Below are 13,754 nucleotides of genomic sequence, written 5' to 3' on the forward strand. Positions count from 1 at the left end.
CTCCTTAACCGCTCTTTTCATCTCGCTGAGTTGCATGTTAACAACACAGCTTTACAAGGTCCCTTGTGAGTCACGGCAAGGGGCCCTGTAAAGAAACCAAAGGGCGGGAAGATGCACCTGAAATAGCAATTCATCCCAACACGATCCACAGACAAGAGACAGCAAAGAAGAAGCGGTCATAAACATCATGACACTCTACAGCATCGTATTTTCTGCGGCGGGCTTTTTACTGTCAAGCCCAACACGCCAATTTACACATTTCAACAATGCTCTATTTCTGGGTACACTAAACGCTAGCTCAGAGCCCAATCCAACGGTTCAGGCTCATCAAGCAAGGACAGGGTTCTCGCTCTCGCTCTCCGTCAGAGTCAGCCCTCAAAAAGAATTAGGGGTCCATCTCTTCTGTACGGAGTATCATTCAAGCTCGCTCTCAAAATATTGGAGCCTGTAAGACCAGCGTTGCAGCCCTGAAAACTGAACGACCCGAATCCCCGGGTACGCGGTGTGCTGCGCTGTAGCATTCTGCTCATCTTCCTCCCTGTGGATATTGGATCACCCTGGTGCTTAGATCGTGGTGGTGTCCGTAGTCGCGGGCGGCTCTGTTGTTCTGTTCTGCTCGGCTGTCTGCGTTGCATCAGGATTGAGGCTTGTAAGTGACAGCCATCCAATAGCGCCTTTCCATACGAGGACAAAACTTTGCAAATTACAATTCTGTCACAATGGAAGTTTGGCGGGCGCCCAATAGCGACTCTTTCATGCGTTGAGAAACAATACCGATTGTTTATCTCAACTTATGCGTTGACCGCGGATGGAGAAACGAAACTCGCTCATCGGATCCCGCGATATGCGTGAAACCCGCCCTAGCATTCAAGACTCCATCCAAAGATCCGCCTTTCATATAATGTCGGTCGCACAACAAGGGTTAATTACTGCATCTACTGCAATGTACATGCCGCCCGACGCGAACGCCATTGTTTAAATGTGACAGATCCAATGCTTATTGTATCAATTGCGCGGCCTTTCGGCGCGGTTCAAGCGCCGCCATCCATTATCAATCACCATGGCATGCCGTACAAGCCGAAAAGCCCGTCACTTGCACATTCAGTTGAGACAAGAGGCAGCAGGCACCCGCGGAAGACGGGCGCACGCAGAGTCAGTCAGCTCGATGTCCTTTTTACTACCTAATTGATCCCTGTGGCTTCGTGCCCTTGCTGGGCTGAGCTGGCCGATCCGGGGTTATTTTAACGGTGAACTCAATTTCATGAGGCGGACCATGTTGAATTGTCGTACTACTGTCTACCTACCGTCCATTTGACTCATCTTGCCAGAGCAACACTGGACAACTCATCTTGGTCCAAGCTGTTGAGAGGTGAAAAGCTAGAGTGATACAGCACAGGCACAGGGTCCTTTTGCACAGACTTTTGGGCCCTGAAGCTAGAAACTTCATCAACATGAGACTCAGCAATCTAATTTGCAGGAAGCTCCCATTGTGCAAGGAAGACCCCGTTACGGGAGCCCGGAGCAACGACTGACAACAAGACATGTAAATGCATAAAGCTTTATCTGCATTTGCATTTGTTCTTTTTCGTGCCCGGGTTGAACAAGGCGGTAGATTGCTGCCAAAAAGCAAACAATGCATGGATATGTTGCGCTGTACCTTTTTGTCTCTGAAGCTGTGCCCCGTTGTCGTCGTAAGCAGTTTTGAGCTGGTTCCTCCCGTGCCGTGAGAATATTACAGTTCTGTAAGAGGTACAGTACATACAGGCATATCCGAGACATCAGCCAGCCTCACAACGGGACGACTTGGGCGTGAGATTAATCACGGGCGCTACAGGGAATGATAAGAGAAAATTTCTGTACAGTTCCGTAGAGTCGGTTAATCAACTAGACACAGCGTGATGCCTCACCAACATGACCCGCAGGGCAATCACAAGCCAAAACAAAAGTCTCGAGATTTGGTGATCCGTAAGCCCCGATAGATCGCATAAGCCCAACATAAAAGAAAACGGAGCATCTCAGATGAATCGACAGGGGTAAGAGTAAACTAAACGGACAAGATGGAGATGGACGGGTTTCGCCTGGTCAGGACCCAAGACCTGACGTTGCATCGGCCAGGCCTGTTCTGGTATTGGGTTCGGGCCAAGCCACGCCCCCCCTCTCTCCCTCTGCCTCCTCCGTTTTTGACTTTGGACCTGAGCTTGCCCTGCCGTACAGTGAGTGAGTGAGTGAGTGAACGCCAAGTTTCAAGCCAAGACTCAACAGCTCGAGAGTTTATGGTTGCTGAGACAATTATCCCTCACCGAGAGCAGTGTAGACAACAGCTCAGCTTTGCCTGGTGCTGGCATATGCCGCAGTTGCAATGTATCTTTTTGCAGGACTCAATTTGAATTGAATTGAATGCTGGTGCCTTGAAGAGGGGCGTGTGCTTGGACTTGGACGCTCCGTTTTGCTTGTCTTGGGCTTGGCACAATGTCTTGCTGCTGTTTCTCTTCGACCCGCTGCCGATCTTTACTCCGCGACACGCCGTCTTGCAAGACACCTCCGTGGACGAGCAGTCAAATCGTCGATCCGCAGCAGCAGCACAGCTAAAGGAGAGGAAGGAAAAAAACTTACGTAGCCCCCAAACACCACATACTGAGACCGCCCTGTTTCTCTCTGGGCACGCGTGTGTGTTGCATCCAATTGCTAGCAGGTTCAAGAAAAAGAATGAAGCCATTTTGATAAAAAGGCCTGCTCACCCCCCAGAACAACGCCTTGGATCCAGAACCTACATCCCTTTATGAAACGAATTTCACGGTACGACTCGACTCGACTCGACTCGACTCTATACGATACAATACCCTAGGACACTCTAGACTCTCTCAGTGATAGCGATTGATTGATTGTGCACTCAAATCAACACAAGGACCCCCTTCTACTCGTCCGTCCCAGCTGCAATCGACCGGACTAAGCCTCAGCCACCTGTGCTACAGTTCCAAACTGTACCGTCCGCCCGTACCGTACCGTATTTGTCTGTCTGTCGTCTACGTATACGACGTAGCGTGCGTAGTGCAGCCCTCCCTGGTCCCCAGTGCCCAGTCCCGTTCAGGCTCAGACAGGCCAAGACAAAACACAACACACACACCCCTCCCCCGGACGGGCTTGTTTTCAAGGCTCCAGAGTTCAAGAGGCTAGGCCCCTGGTCGCTCTTCAATCCTTCTTAACCAGCACAGTCCCCCTTGAGGGCGAAGCATTCAAGCAAGAGCACAAAGCAGCAAAGCAATTACCAAGGCGCCAGCACATCCCCATCCACTTGAAACAAACAAAAAAGGCTTTAGCTTCTTTTTCTTCTTATTCCTTACCCGACCCCTTGCGGTACATCACCTCAGAATTATCTATATTATACCCGCCCTGTCTGCCCTCTCCAACCTCGTCTCCATCATCATGTCTGCCAGACCTTCAAGTCACCACTTTGGATCAACAAGCTCAACATCATCAACACCTTCTTCAGGTTCCGACTCAGACTCTTCCAGCTCAGGACACAGATACAGCATGGACTCAATCGCCCTCCCCATCGCCTCTGTCGAGGTTCTTCGCTGCATGCGATGCGCTCGCTCAGTCGAGGCTACTTCTACCGACGACGTCAGCACCATGGGAATGGTTCGCATCGCACACAACCTCTACTACTGCGAACGCTGCGCAAAGATGGTCGGCTACAAATAAATGAATCAACCAACACACAACAACTAAAGGCCTGAACACGAGTAACACATGGAACTACTTTCAGCTTTTTTTTCTTTTCCAGTGGAGGGAAACAAATCACATTGCGACATGGACGGTTAATCCCCAAAGCATTCAATGATTCTTCCAACCAGCCAACCCACAACAACCACCTTTTCGGCGCAAAGGAAATATGATATTCGGCTCTTAACCCCCAGCGTGCCGCATAAATGCATCTCCCTCCCGCCATTAGGGTCAGCCAGCCATTTATTGCATTTGGCATACCCAACCAACACCAAGAGTAAAGCCATATATCGCCACAGAGCAAAGTTGACCATCAACATCAACATGCGAGGACGACCTGAATTGGCACGCTCTTAACAACAACCGAAGCAAAACCCAACGATACCGACAAAACCACCCTCTCAGCACCTGCAAACCCAGGAACCAATCCATCTTTTTGAGGTTCAGGGCATTCGAGTGATTGGGTGCGGCATGTCCGGCATCAATGTATGGGTACCCCGTCAGCTTCCGGATCAGCACTTGTCAGGCTCAGCTCAGCTCAGCCTGCGGGTAATCAACCCCTCCAAAAGAGAAAGACTGCATTCACTGCCTCATGTGAGATGGATACCACCGAGGCGCTGTCTTCTCAATTTTCATGACCACCATTTTTTGTGTATTTGACGACCTTGATGTATGGAGTTTTCTTTGGGATGGGATATAACATTGTCACACTATCGGATTTTCTTCTTCTTCTTGTATACCCACGGATACCCTGTTTATTGCCACCGGGCGCTTCGGATATTTTGGGGTTATTTGGATGTTTTACTTCTTCGCTTCTATTCATCGTGGTAGATACAAGCAAGACCACGGCCTGGTGCCTGGCATGGCTTTAGCCTCCTGGACAGGCTATTTTATCTATATGCTTGTTTAAACAATTTATCAAAAATTACCATATCATATCATATCGTTGTGTCTCATGCATTGTGTTCTCGCACCAATCTCACCTGTGTCTTGCATGTTGGTCATGTAGTTGGTGGTCATTAAGGCCTGACCTCTAACAGTATCTAACTACAGGCTACAGCTGCCCTCGGCGCTACGTGCCGTCTCTCGCATTGCTAGCACGTATTTACATCCGACCAGGGTCGGGAATACTGCCATTGGCTATTTCGTTCTCAAACGGTGATTGCCATTTTTACCCTCCCCTCTCAGAACCAATTAGAGGCTGTACAAGAGGAATTTCAACTGCAGACTCGATGTTGGCTGCCGTAAGGTCACATACCAGCCGCTGACGTCTTGGCTCTCCAACTTCTCCGTTATCATTTCTCTTCAAGCGGGGGCTTAATTGTGTATGTAGCACAGAGAGAGTGTGTCAAGAAAGACTGCGTTCTCATGATCTGAGTCTGTCTTCGTCGATAGGAATGAGAGCGGAGTTGGGAATGGAGACATGGCTGTTTCGCTTCGACTCATTTCACTTTGACTTTTTGACTTTTACTTTGATCTGAGACTCTGAGACCTGTCCTTTTCCTTTTTCGCCTCCCCCTTTCTGCTCTTCTCCGCTTGTCACTCCAGGTTTTATCCCGGCTTTGGCAATTCTCCTCGGTTAGGGTTTTTAACAGAGCCCAGAGCAACTCCACTATTTCGGTTTACTTGCTTATTTCTGCAGATTTAGTGGAGTCATTCCATTCAATATCTTGCACCTGCATCTGCATCTGCATTTTTTTCTCTACTTCCCGCCTTGTTCTCTTTTGAGGCTATTCCCACCGTCCCACTCGTGGTCTAGAGCCGTCTCGGAGGTGCGTCGAGATTACGACAACGTGACATGACATGGATATGAGTGCCCCGAGAACAAGATCAAGACCAATCGATCCAATAGTGCAGTGGTGCGGCACTCACATGCAGATTGGCTTGCGATCATTGCATAAACTCTATGTAACATCTGCCTATACCCGTGTGACGATGACACTTGAAACTCAATCAGTCACACTTGCACTTGCGCTTGCACTCGCGCTTGCAATGCAATCGCAGCCGGGGATTTCAGCTATCGACTGCACAGCTTAGGTTTTGCCCAGCCAACCATCAAAAGTCAATGTCAGTTCGCGTGCGGCACCTCAGATGCAAACAGTGGAGTCTCGAGTATGAGTGCCGTGGACTATCCGTAAAAGGTACCAAGATAGCTCATAGCCTAACTGCAAGTTACCCAGCACCGTTGTCACGCTTCTGCAAGCCTTGCAAGCCAAGAGCGTAACTGTTATAGGCATTTCAGAACACCCCAGCCACACGATGTGGTCTAAAAAAGCACATATGGAGGAGCTAATGTACGACTTGTCCTCCTGCCGCACAACGCGCCTGTAGCAGATTGAGAGGAACAGACTTTTTGACTTTGGAGCGGCAGTTGAGGGGATGCATGCGCCTACAAAAGTGCTACGGTACTCGACTGGAGTGGACTGGAATGCAACATTGGCTTGTGTAGCTGCATCTGCCGTTATCCTTCAAATAGAGGAGATGCAGGTCTAGACTCCTGGCGACTCTGTTTAGGAACAGCCCGACTCCCCGCACGCTCGCCATCCTCGGCTCCGTGAAAGGCAGCAGCGAAAAATAAAGGAAATAAGAGGGCGGCGGTGGCTTGACGGGTCCAAATGTCGGAAGGCTAACAGTCCGAGACTACGAATTGCTCGAAATGGCCATTTCTTGATTCCTCTGCGATTCAGGACCTCGCAGCTGCACTAACAGGTCCAAGATAGTGCAGCTTTTCAAAGTCCCCGTGCCAAGCTTTATTTCCTGCTCGTGTGCCTTGCGTTTCCTTGCTCAACTTGCAGTCCAGGGTTTCAGTACCGTTCTTGACCAAGCTCGAAATAGCATCTCATCGGCCCGCAGGGGTTGCAGTGAAGCCAGGGTAGGTATTTTACGGCATACAGAAATGGGAATGGAAATGAAGTGAGAAAAACATGTCCCAGCCTGCTGGTCTGTCGCCCGCTCCAAAAGCTGACATGCAGCAATCATGAGGCTGTCATGTCGTTGGCTTTTCCCTTTTCTTGGCATGAGATGTGAGACAAAAAATGAACCCCTTGTCTTGCCTTGCATCTCAAGTGGTGGAGTCGGGAGTAGAATGCACTGAATGTCACTTTGTCTTAGAAAATAGGCAAGAGGCAGAGACAATTGATCATTCTGACAAGGCTACAAGACAATCAACGTCGGAGTTGTTCTCATCCGTGATGGATAGTGAGACTTAACTCACCGGTCTAGATCCGACCCCCCGAACTTCATTCAAGGCGTTCGCTCGGCATGTCGTCCGTTTAAAGCAAAAGCGGCATCGACGGATCTGAAGGTTATAGCAGCAAACATCCCGAGGCCGATCACTCCGAAGGATATAACACTTTTCGTGATTCCGTAGACTCTGAGCAGTTCCGTCTTAATGCCGATTAACCGTCAAATTATCGAACCTCCATGCACAACAACGTCGTGATGTTATCGCCGTCCTCAATTCTCAGTCTTCTCATGCAGCAAATGAGCCTTTTTTCCCTTTCTTTTTTTAACCATCTTACACACCCACCCCCGACATTTCCGTACATGTACACATTCATCCGTCTAACCAGAAAACGGTTGCGCCCATGAGCTATGCAGCCATATGTCATAGGTCCCCGCGCGCCAACTCCAACGTTAGTTAGCTTCACCTCGAGTGCTGCAAGGGATGACGTTTTCTCATGCGTCAAGGGTTTTCTGTGCTCCCTTTATTAACAAGGTCAGAGCGGTGACAGGAGCCACACCGAAAAAAAAAAAAAAGAAAAATCACAAGAAAAATGCTTAAATCATGACCCAGAATGTTGGAAGGGGAGAACAAAAAAGAAAAAAAGAAATGGACCTCATGTTGGTTTTTCTGGTGGAGAACTAAACGCACGGGAGATCATCACAAAAGATCAGATATTCTCCATTTGAGGCTCAAGATCCCCGAGATCGTAAACTCAAAAGTAGTAAAAACAAGCACGTATTTAGAAACAGAACAACAAGAACATGGATCAAAGGGGTTCTTTCTCCCTTCCGTGCAATTCCCTTGCACAAACACGTACACACCATCAAAACATGCATCTTCCTGCAAAGACCCTGCGAATGCCCTCACTCGAGAAAGACCCACCCCCTTTCGTCATCCCGCCCTCTGACCTCATCGTGTAGGCCACCACGGCATGACGTTACGTTATCGAGCAGACCCAAAAACAGGGCGGTCTATTAAAAACAACACTGACATGGGTGCGTGACGTCGCTTGTGAGGGGAAAAACTGTCAAACGGTTTGCTTTTGCGGTATTTGACATGGGCTATTTTGGCGAAACGGTTACCAAGCGGGAATAGACTGAGGTGTGTGAGGATGATGTACATGAAGATCAGAAAACCCTTACAATGAGCGAAACGGTGATGCTGTGGTGTATGTGTAACTCGACTTATTTTGATCATTATAGGGCTGTCTTGTGCACCTGGCGGTCAATGGGGGAGCTTCTATGCTGCTTCTAGGAATATTCGATTTCTGATTACCAATATTGTCTTCTCGATTACATACCAAGGTGTTTTCATGCATGTTCACAACAAGGCTACTCCAACGCCTTACTCCTAGTTCCTACAGCCCATAATTACAAAGTTAGACATGCAAACGTCTCATATCCGAACATCATGTTTCCGTAAACCAACGACCGTAAAGCAATCAACCCTCCATTTTCACATCCGTCTCCCTTCCGAGATTCTTCAGCAGGAAGCTGCGCTTGAAGTACTCGTTGGGATGGACAATGGTCTCGAGCTGTTGTTGTGTCATTACACCCTCATCCTTGGCCTTCTTGATCTCTTGCTTGTGCAGATGCTCAAATACACTGCGATCGCAATCAGTATATAGGTTATTCGAGGAATGAGTATAGACTTACCGATTGCACGCCATGTGGAACTTTTGCTTATCCTTATCCTCTTTAACGCCCTGAAGAACAGAGCGATCATTAACACCCATAGCTTGGACAAGTGCTGAGAGGTTCTCCATGTTGAAGTGTCGATATGGGCATCCGTGGGCTTCGCCGGGACCAGGAGGATGTTCGGTCAGGATCTTCTGACAACTAAATGGACTGTAACCACCTCCCCTTCGATTCGAGTCACCACCAACATCACCATAAACGTGACGGATATTGTAACGGTATTCCTTGTTGAACTTGTCATCTGTGATCTTGTGGAAGCTCTTTCTCCAGAATACAAGACACTCCTCCAGGTTGAGGCCAATACCCTTGAGGAAGAGCGAGTACTGTAGTCGACCATAGTGCTTGAGATGAGCGTCTCGACGTAGTGAGCGGTGCAAGTGGGACATGCAGGCTGGGAAGTGTTGGGATAAGTTGTCGATGTTGGCAGCGCTGATCTCGGCACCGGGCACAGCGGCTGTGCTGGACATGTAGGATGCATCGGGGGTGATGAAATTCTTGGAAAGATGGTTGAGGATGGGTGTGAGTCGGTCGTCCTCGTCAAGTCGAGGAAGAGCACGGGCAGTCAACTATACACTGTCAGTTCAGACCTTGGCATGGAGTAATCAGTTGCTGTACCTCAAGTTGTCGCTCCAGTCGCGAGCTGAACTCCGAAACCACCATGCCAGCCTGTTCTCGGCCTGGCACAAACGCCTTTCCAGCCTTCAAGAACACTCTTCGGCTCTCAATTAGCTCGGGGACTCGTTCCCAGTCTACCTTGAACCATGCATCGTCGTCATTCTCGCCCTTTCGGTTACTAGCAAAAGCAGCCAGCTCCGCAGCATACTCCCTCCTATCCTCATCTGTTACGTCTTCGCACCAGTCTAGACCAAGAGTTTTGACAAAGGCAGATCGCTCGGCGAGGTCGTCATCATTGAGTCGCAGGCGGAAAAGCATTGTCTCGACACGTGTGAATCGACGGCGCAGATCCTCAGTAGACGAGAACGCAAGTCGGAGGATGAAATGGCTGTAGTGGTCTTTTTGGCGTTGCTCGAAGATCTTCTTGGAGCTTGAGCTGTTGGCCTCGAGGTGAAGGTGCTTCTTGAGGATGGGCTTCATGTGTGTTGCAGTCTCGGCAGGTGTCTTGTTGCGGAATGAGCATGCTTCAAGTTCGGCGAGAACTACCGAGTATTAGATATACCCATCATTACAGTCTTCTGCGGCCTACCTCGAAGTCGGTCGATGGCCCATTGCTCAAACTGCTCGAGGGTGATATCCGCAGTGGGAGGATCTGTGTAAAAGTTGAGACGATGAGGGTAGTCGAGATCTTTGTATGTAGGCGCAGCGAACTGTTTCTTGCGATGGTCGACGACATTTCGCCTCTTGGGGTCAATTCGGTTAAAGTCTTGCCGCAACATGATTTCTTTGTCTCTGGAATATCTGTATCGAAAGAGTGGAAATTGCACGAGGAGTGGAATTGGTTAGCAAAAGGCATGAGGCGGGAGACGCGACTTTACGCGTCTGGCGTCGCGGGGTGGGCCAGGCAATTAAAGGCATGTGGTCCAATCAGAAGCGCGTAAGGTGTTCCCCAGGTGATTTTCGCGTGCAAGCCCACAATGTACTTGGCTCCATATCAGACAATGCAATTAATTAATAAAGAAAGAAAGAAAGAAGGCTTTGTTCTTAAGTCAACAAGAGTGTCCAAACATTTAATTAATATTAGAATGAATAGGTCATTCAAAATTATATCTAACGCGACAACGGACGCGATTTTCCATCCAAATGTCCTGTCATCATGCATTTCAAGAGCTAGTCGATGACCTCCGTTGGAGCTATTGTTCCAGTTCCCCATCATTCGTAAGTGAAGCTCTCATTCCTATCAACAACATTTCTTCACATATCGTACCAATAAGTCCTGTCCATAGCTTACCCCATGCCAGTTCAACTCAGAAGTAGGCCTGGAGCATCAGGTCCTAAAGTCTGTTGCTCTACAACTGCATTCAGAGTTCCTTCAACAGTGTGTATGAGCCTCAGCCAACCATTCTGCATTGGCAACTCACCCTTTTAGATCAGCACTGGAAGCAGCTCAGACTCAGCTCTGCTTTTTAAACTGCCGCCTGAGGTTCTTACCATGATCTTCGACCAAGCGCCACAGGTGGACAAGATCATGTTTGCGATGACCTGCAAAAGTTTACTCGCCACTTCGCGGCTGTGCGGCCTTTCTGTACCTCTCCGTGAATCGCACATGGCCACTTGGAATAGGCCTGACTCTTCACGCTTTGTAGCGTCGTGCTCATGTTTGAGCATGGGCGATTTACTCCGAAGGTTTCGGCCAAGAGATGCGCGTGGTCGACCAAGTCGGGCGTGGAGTTGGTGCTTGGACTGCTGTAGGTACCTCCCGGCAAGACGAGGATGGTGGGAACGTCGAATGAGAAGAGATCATACTACGATATCACAGGATTACATGCCAAATCGTGAACCTAGTATTGATTGGTTCAGTCGCGGACTCAAACAGCAGTGCCCTATTTGTTACCTGGAAGACGTCCAATAGTATCAACACTTGGGTTTCGAGAACGAAAGTATGAAGATGATATAGACAAGTACATACTTTTGGCGGGCATTTCTTATGATCCTCTAACTTTAATTTTCAGAAAAATAAACGAACTTGAAGATCTCGCGATCAGAAATTACTTTCAACGTTCTCTCACTTATGCATTCCTAATACAAACACTACAAATCCTCAACTACGAGATACAACACCATAAATATCTAGATATTGTGTCCAGAAAAACTGAATCAATTAAAGCTGTTGCGCACTGGAATGGTGTTGAACGGGTTCATGGGCCTTGGGCAATTAGTGAACATACGTCTCATAAATGCCATGGAACTGACGATATCCTCATGATACAGAACATCCTTTCGCCTCCGTGAACATCCATTGACTTTCATAAACTCATACATCCTCTTAAATAGCACTATGCGCTCGTTTATATACTTTTAAAAATGTTCATGGAGTCCTTGATCCGATTTTCCCTGGCCTATATATTCACCATTTCCCCCTTCCCTTGACAGACCTTGGAACATACTCATTCCATATTTGTACAACCAGACTTGTACATCACTTGCCATCACTAAGATCATTTAGCATAACACATCCCCCTTTCTGTACTTGATCTTTATTCCTGTATCAAGTTCGGCATCACTTGGTCTTTCCCTTTCCACATAATGAACAGGCATCAGTATCCCTTAAAGGAGTCTCCAGATGGCTCGAGCCCCATAAGCTTATTTCCACAGATGCCCCTACGGGACTTGGATTCCGAAGTAGAGAATATCGAAAAACTCTTCTTACTGGGCCTCAGTCAGCCGGCACAAGAAAGAGATGGCTTGAAGGAACTGGAAGCTAACTTCAAGGAAAGCCGAAGACAGGCGACCTACAGGCTACTTTCTCTTGCGCCTAAAGAGATCAGCGACTATTACCAGCAACTGATTCAGCGCACCCAACCGGGGCCTCATGACTTCCACTCTTCCCCATACCCTCAAATGCCAACGGACAAGATTGTCGATTACACAGAGAGCTACAGGCTTCGATATAACTCAGCACGGAACTTCATCAAGTGAATTAAGCTAGTATGCCGGAGGTTACAGAAATTCCTTACAAAAGAACTCAGTGTGACGGGTTGTGAAAAGCATCGCCTTAGAACAACCCAGGGACTTTTCCGGCATCCAAAGGTTGTTTTAGGGAATGGCCTCCATTACCTGAGGGCTTATCGGGACGAATTATCAACCACTTGATCTGATCTCAGCCTTTTCCGCTCTCATAGTGGCGCCTAGCTTGATCCATCAGGCGCCAGGCCAAGTCAAAGAGCTGGAACAGAAGCAAATGTTGCTTAATTTTCGCCATTCGGCATTACTGACCGTATTTAGGTTCAATGAAGATCTTGGTCGATGGAAAACCTTGAGTACCCAGAACCAACCAGACCCATTTGGCTTGTTCCAAGAGGTCGTTGGTGCCGCATTTGCCCTCAAGTCTTCCCAAGGGCTGCGCCCTTGTACGTGCCAGAGAACGAAGGGCTTCCTCCTCGGGTTGCAAACATGCACCCGTTCAACCCCAACGTGTTTGCGCAGCTGCAATCTGTTGCCTTCGATTTCTTCCTTCAAGCGTCCTCCGGGAAATCTTCCATGCCATGCCTCTGTCGATACTTAGACTAAAAATGACATAGCTATTCAAGAAATTTATGATCGAGGTCCGGATCTGGATGCATCCGAAAACACAATAGACAATTTATTTGGGGCTAGCGAGGATCATCAAGCTCCAGACCAGCACGACTCTGGCATTAGCATGGGCACTTCTGTTGAAGACAGCATGTACTATCAGATGCCAGATGAGGGCGCCGACAATCCCTAGGCTCCGTTTATGCAGTAAGATGCCCACCTCGGATCCTAATCAGGACACCATGGGTTTCTTTGTCGAGTTGTAGGATATCGGGGAGGTTTGTCGGGCTCTATCTTGACGGAGTTGTTTTGGGTGCAAGGCCAAGTCTACGACTACATGCGTTCACGAGTTTTATGAGAAGAGTTGTGCATATGTGATCCCAATTTGGGACAAACGCGAGTGTCTTTTTTGTATATTCTTTTTTAGTATTGGTAATGATCATGGGTTGCATAAGGGTATAGAGGTTCATTTTTGTTTTGGTGCCGGTGAATGAATTTGGGGAGTAGGTACTGCAACAAATATACATTGTTTTACTGCATAATTTTCTGAGTGCAATTGTATAACCCATACCTCTACAGTACCATGTTCGTCATCGCTAGGCCCAGATCAAATCATTGTCAACCATCTATGTCAACCAAGATTGAGCTTTATTAGAACTGTCTAGATGCTTGTTGACGTAGGTAGTTTGTTGCAAGACATCCTGCTCTTCAGGCCTCCACTTACAAAGCACCCTTTGTCTACCTATCTGTCTCCGTAATCAGCTAGATGGAGGCAGTGATTGCCAGATCTAGACCACACGGCCGAGGGCTGAGGTGGGTGTCGGTCTCTGATGAATGCGACGGGAGGGAGCAACGGCTGCTAGAGCGCCTCTCGCTCCCGAAGAAGTGGAGATAGCCGGGCGCTTATGGGGCACGTTTAC

At 48.3% G+C, this 13,754-nt stretch overlaps 5 protein-coding genes across 7 annotated transcripts; 4 read left to right on the top strand and 1 right to left on the bottom strand.

Moving 5' to 3' along the window:
* The first annotated feature begins 2,608 nt into the window (after positions 1 to 2,608).
* Positions 2,609 to 4,679, top strand: FOIG_06586 (uncharacterized protein). Its single transcript, XM_031205690.1, has one exon. It carries the CDS (start codon positions 3,424 to 3,426, stop codon positions 3,700 to 3,702), a length of 279 nt encoding a protein of 92 aa, XP_031064414.1. The 5' UTR covers positions 2,609 to 3,423; the 3' UTR covers positions 3,703 to 4,679.
* Positions 4,680 to 6,943: 2,264 nt separating this feature from the next.
* FOIG_06587 (uncharacterized protein) lies at positions 6,944 to 8,229 on the top strand. The gene has a single exon (XM_031205691.1). The coding sequence runs from the start codon at positions 7,521 to 7,523 to the stop codon at positions 7,854 to 7,856; it is 336 nt and encodes a 111-aa protein (XP_031064415.1). The 5' UTR covers positions 6,944 to 7,520; the 3' UTR covers positions 7,857 to 8,229.
* Positions 7,038 to 10,123, bottom strand: FOIG_06588 (DNA primase large subunit). Of its 2 annotated transcripts, XM_031205692.1 has the most exons (4): positions 9,851 to 10,123; positions 9,262 to 9,803; positions 8,605 to 9,212; positions 7,038 to 8,553 (listed from the first exon to the last, which is right to left on the bottom strand). In XM_031205692.1, exons 1-4 carry the CDS (start codon positions 10,038 to 10,040, stop codon positions 8,391 to 8,393), a joined length of 1,503 nt encoding a protein of 500 aa, XP_031064416.1. In that variant the 5' UTR covers positions 10,041 to 10,123; the 3' UTR covers positions 7,038 to 8,390. The 2 variants fall into 2 exon arrangements, with proteins under 2 accessions (XP_031064416.1, XP_031064417.1); XM_031205693.1 differs by having other exon boundaries at positions 9,262 to 10,123.
* Positions 10,124 to 10,274: 151 nt separating this feature from the next.
* Positions 10,275 to 11,312, top strand: FOIG_06589 (uncharacterized protein). 2 transcript variants are annotated; one of them, XM_031205695.1, is made up of 3 exons: positions 10,275 to 10,479; positions 10,563 to 10,639; positions 10,691 to 11,312. In XM_031205695.1, the coding sequence occupies exon 3, from the start codon at positions 10,754 to 10,756 to the stop codon at positions 11,171 to 11,173; it is 420 nt and encodes a 139-aa protein (XP_031064419.1). In that variant the 5' UTR covers positions 10,275 to 10,479; positions 10,563 to 10,639; positions 10,691 to 10,753; the 3' UTR covers positions 11,174 to 11,312. The 2 variants fall into 2 exon arrangements, with proteins under 2 accessions (XP_031064419.1, XP_031064418.1); XM_031205694.1 differs by having other exon boundaries at positions 10,275 to 10,639.
* Positions 11,313 to 11,916: 604 nt separating this feature from the next.
* FOIG_06590 (uncharacterized protein) lies at positions 11,917 to 13,027 on the top strand (the record flags this gene model as incomplete). Its single annotated transcript, XM_031205696.1, has 3 exons — positions 11,917 to 12,236; positions 12,547 to 12,671; positions 12,843 to 13,027. The coding sequence occupies 3 exons, from the start codon at positions 11,917 to 11,919 to the stop codon at positions 13,025 to 13,027; spliced, it is 630 nt and encodes a 209-aa protein (XP_031064420.1).
* Between the last annotated feature and the right edge of the window lie 727 nt (positions 13,028 to 13,754).

The sequence above is a fragment of the Fusarium odoratissimum genome (genome assembly GCF_000260195.1).
Source record: "Fusarium odoratissimum NRRL 54006 unplaced genomic scaffold supercont1.9, whole genome shotgun sequence".
In the NCBI taxonomy this organism is placed as follows: Eukaryota; Fungi; Ascomycota; class Sordariomycetes; order Hypocreales; family Nectriaceae; genus Fusarium; species Fusarium odoratissimum.

What these genes read in the sequence shown, in the direction of transcription:
- FOIG_06586 (XM_031205690.1), top strand. Translation starts at nt 3,424, where the DNA reads ATGTCTGCCAGACCTTCAAGTCACCACTTTGGATCAACAAGCTCAACA.
- FOIG_06587 (XM_031205691.1), top strand. Translation starts at nt 7,521, where the DNA reads ATGTTGGAAGGGGAGAACAAAAAAGAAAAAAAGAAATGGACCTCATGT.
- FOIG_06588 (XM_031205692.1), bottom strand. Translation starts at nt 10,040, where the DNA reads ATGTTGCGGCAAGACTTTAACCGAATTGACCCCAAGAGGCGAAATGTC. An exon ending in GGCCATCGACCGACTTCGAG is followed by an intron (nt 9,804 to 9,850) that starts GTAGGCCGCAGA and finishes AATACTCGGTAG; the next exon opens with TTCTCGCCGAACTTGAAGCA. An exon ending in TTCCACATGGCGTGCAATCG is followed by an intron (nt 8,554 to 8,604) that starts GTAAGTCTATAC and finishes TTGCGATCGCAG; the next exon opens with TGTATTTGAGCATCTGCACA.
- FOIG_06589 (XM_031205694.1), top strand. Translation starts at nt 10,556, where the DNA reads ATGCCAGTTCAACTCAGAAGTAGGCCTGGAGCATCAGGTCCTAAAGTC. An exon ending in CATTCAGAGTTCCTTCAACA is followed by an intron (nt 10,640 to 10,690) that starts GTGTGTATGAGC and finishes TCACCCTTTTAG; the next exon opens with ATCAGCACTGGAAGCAGCTC.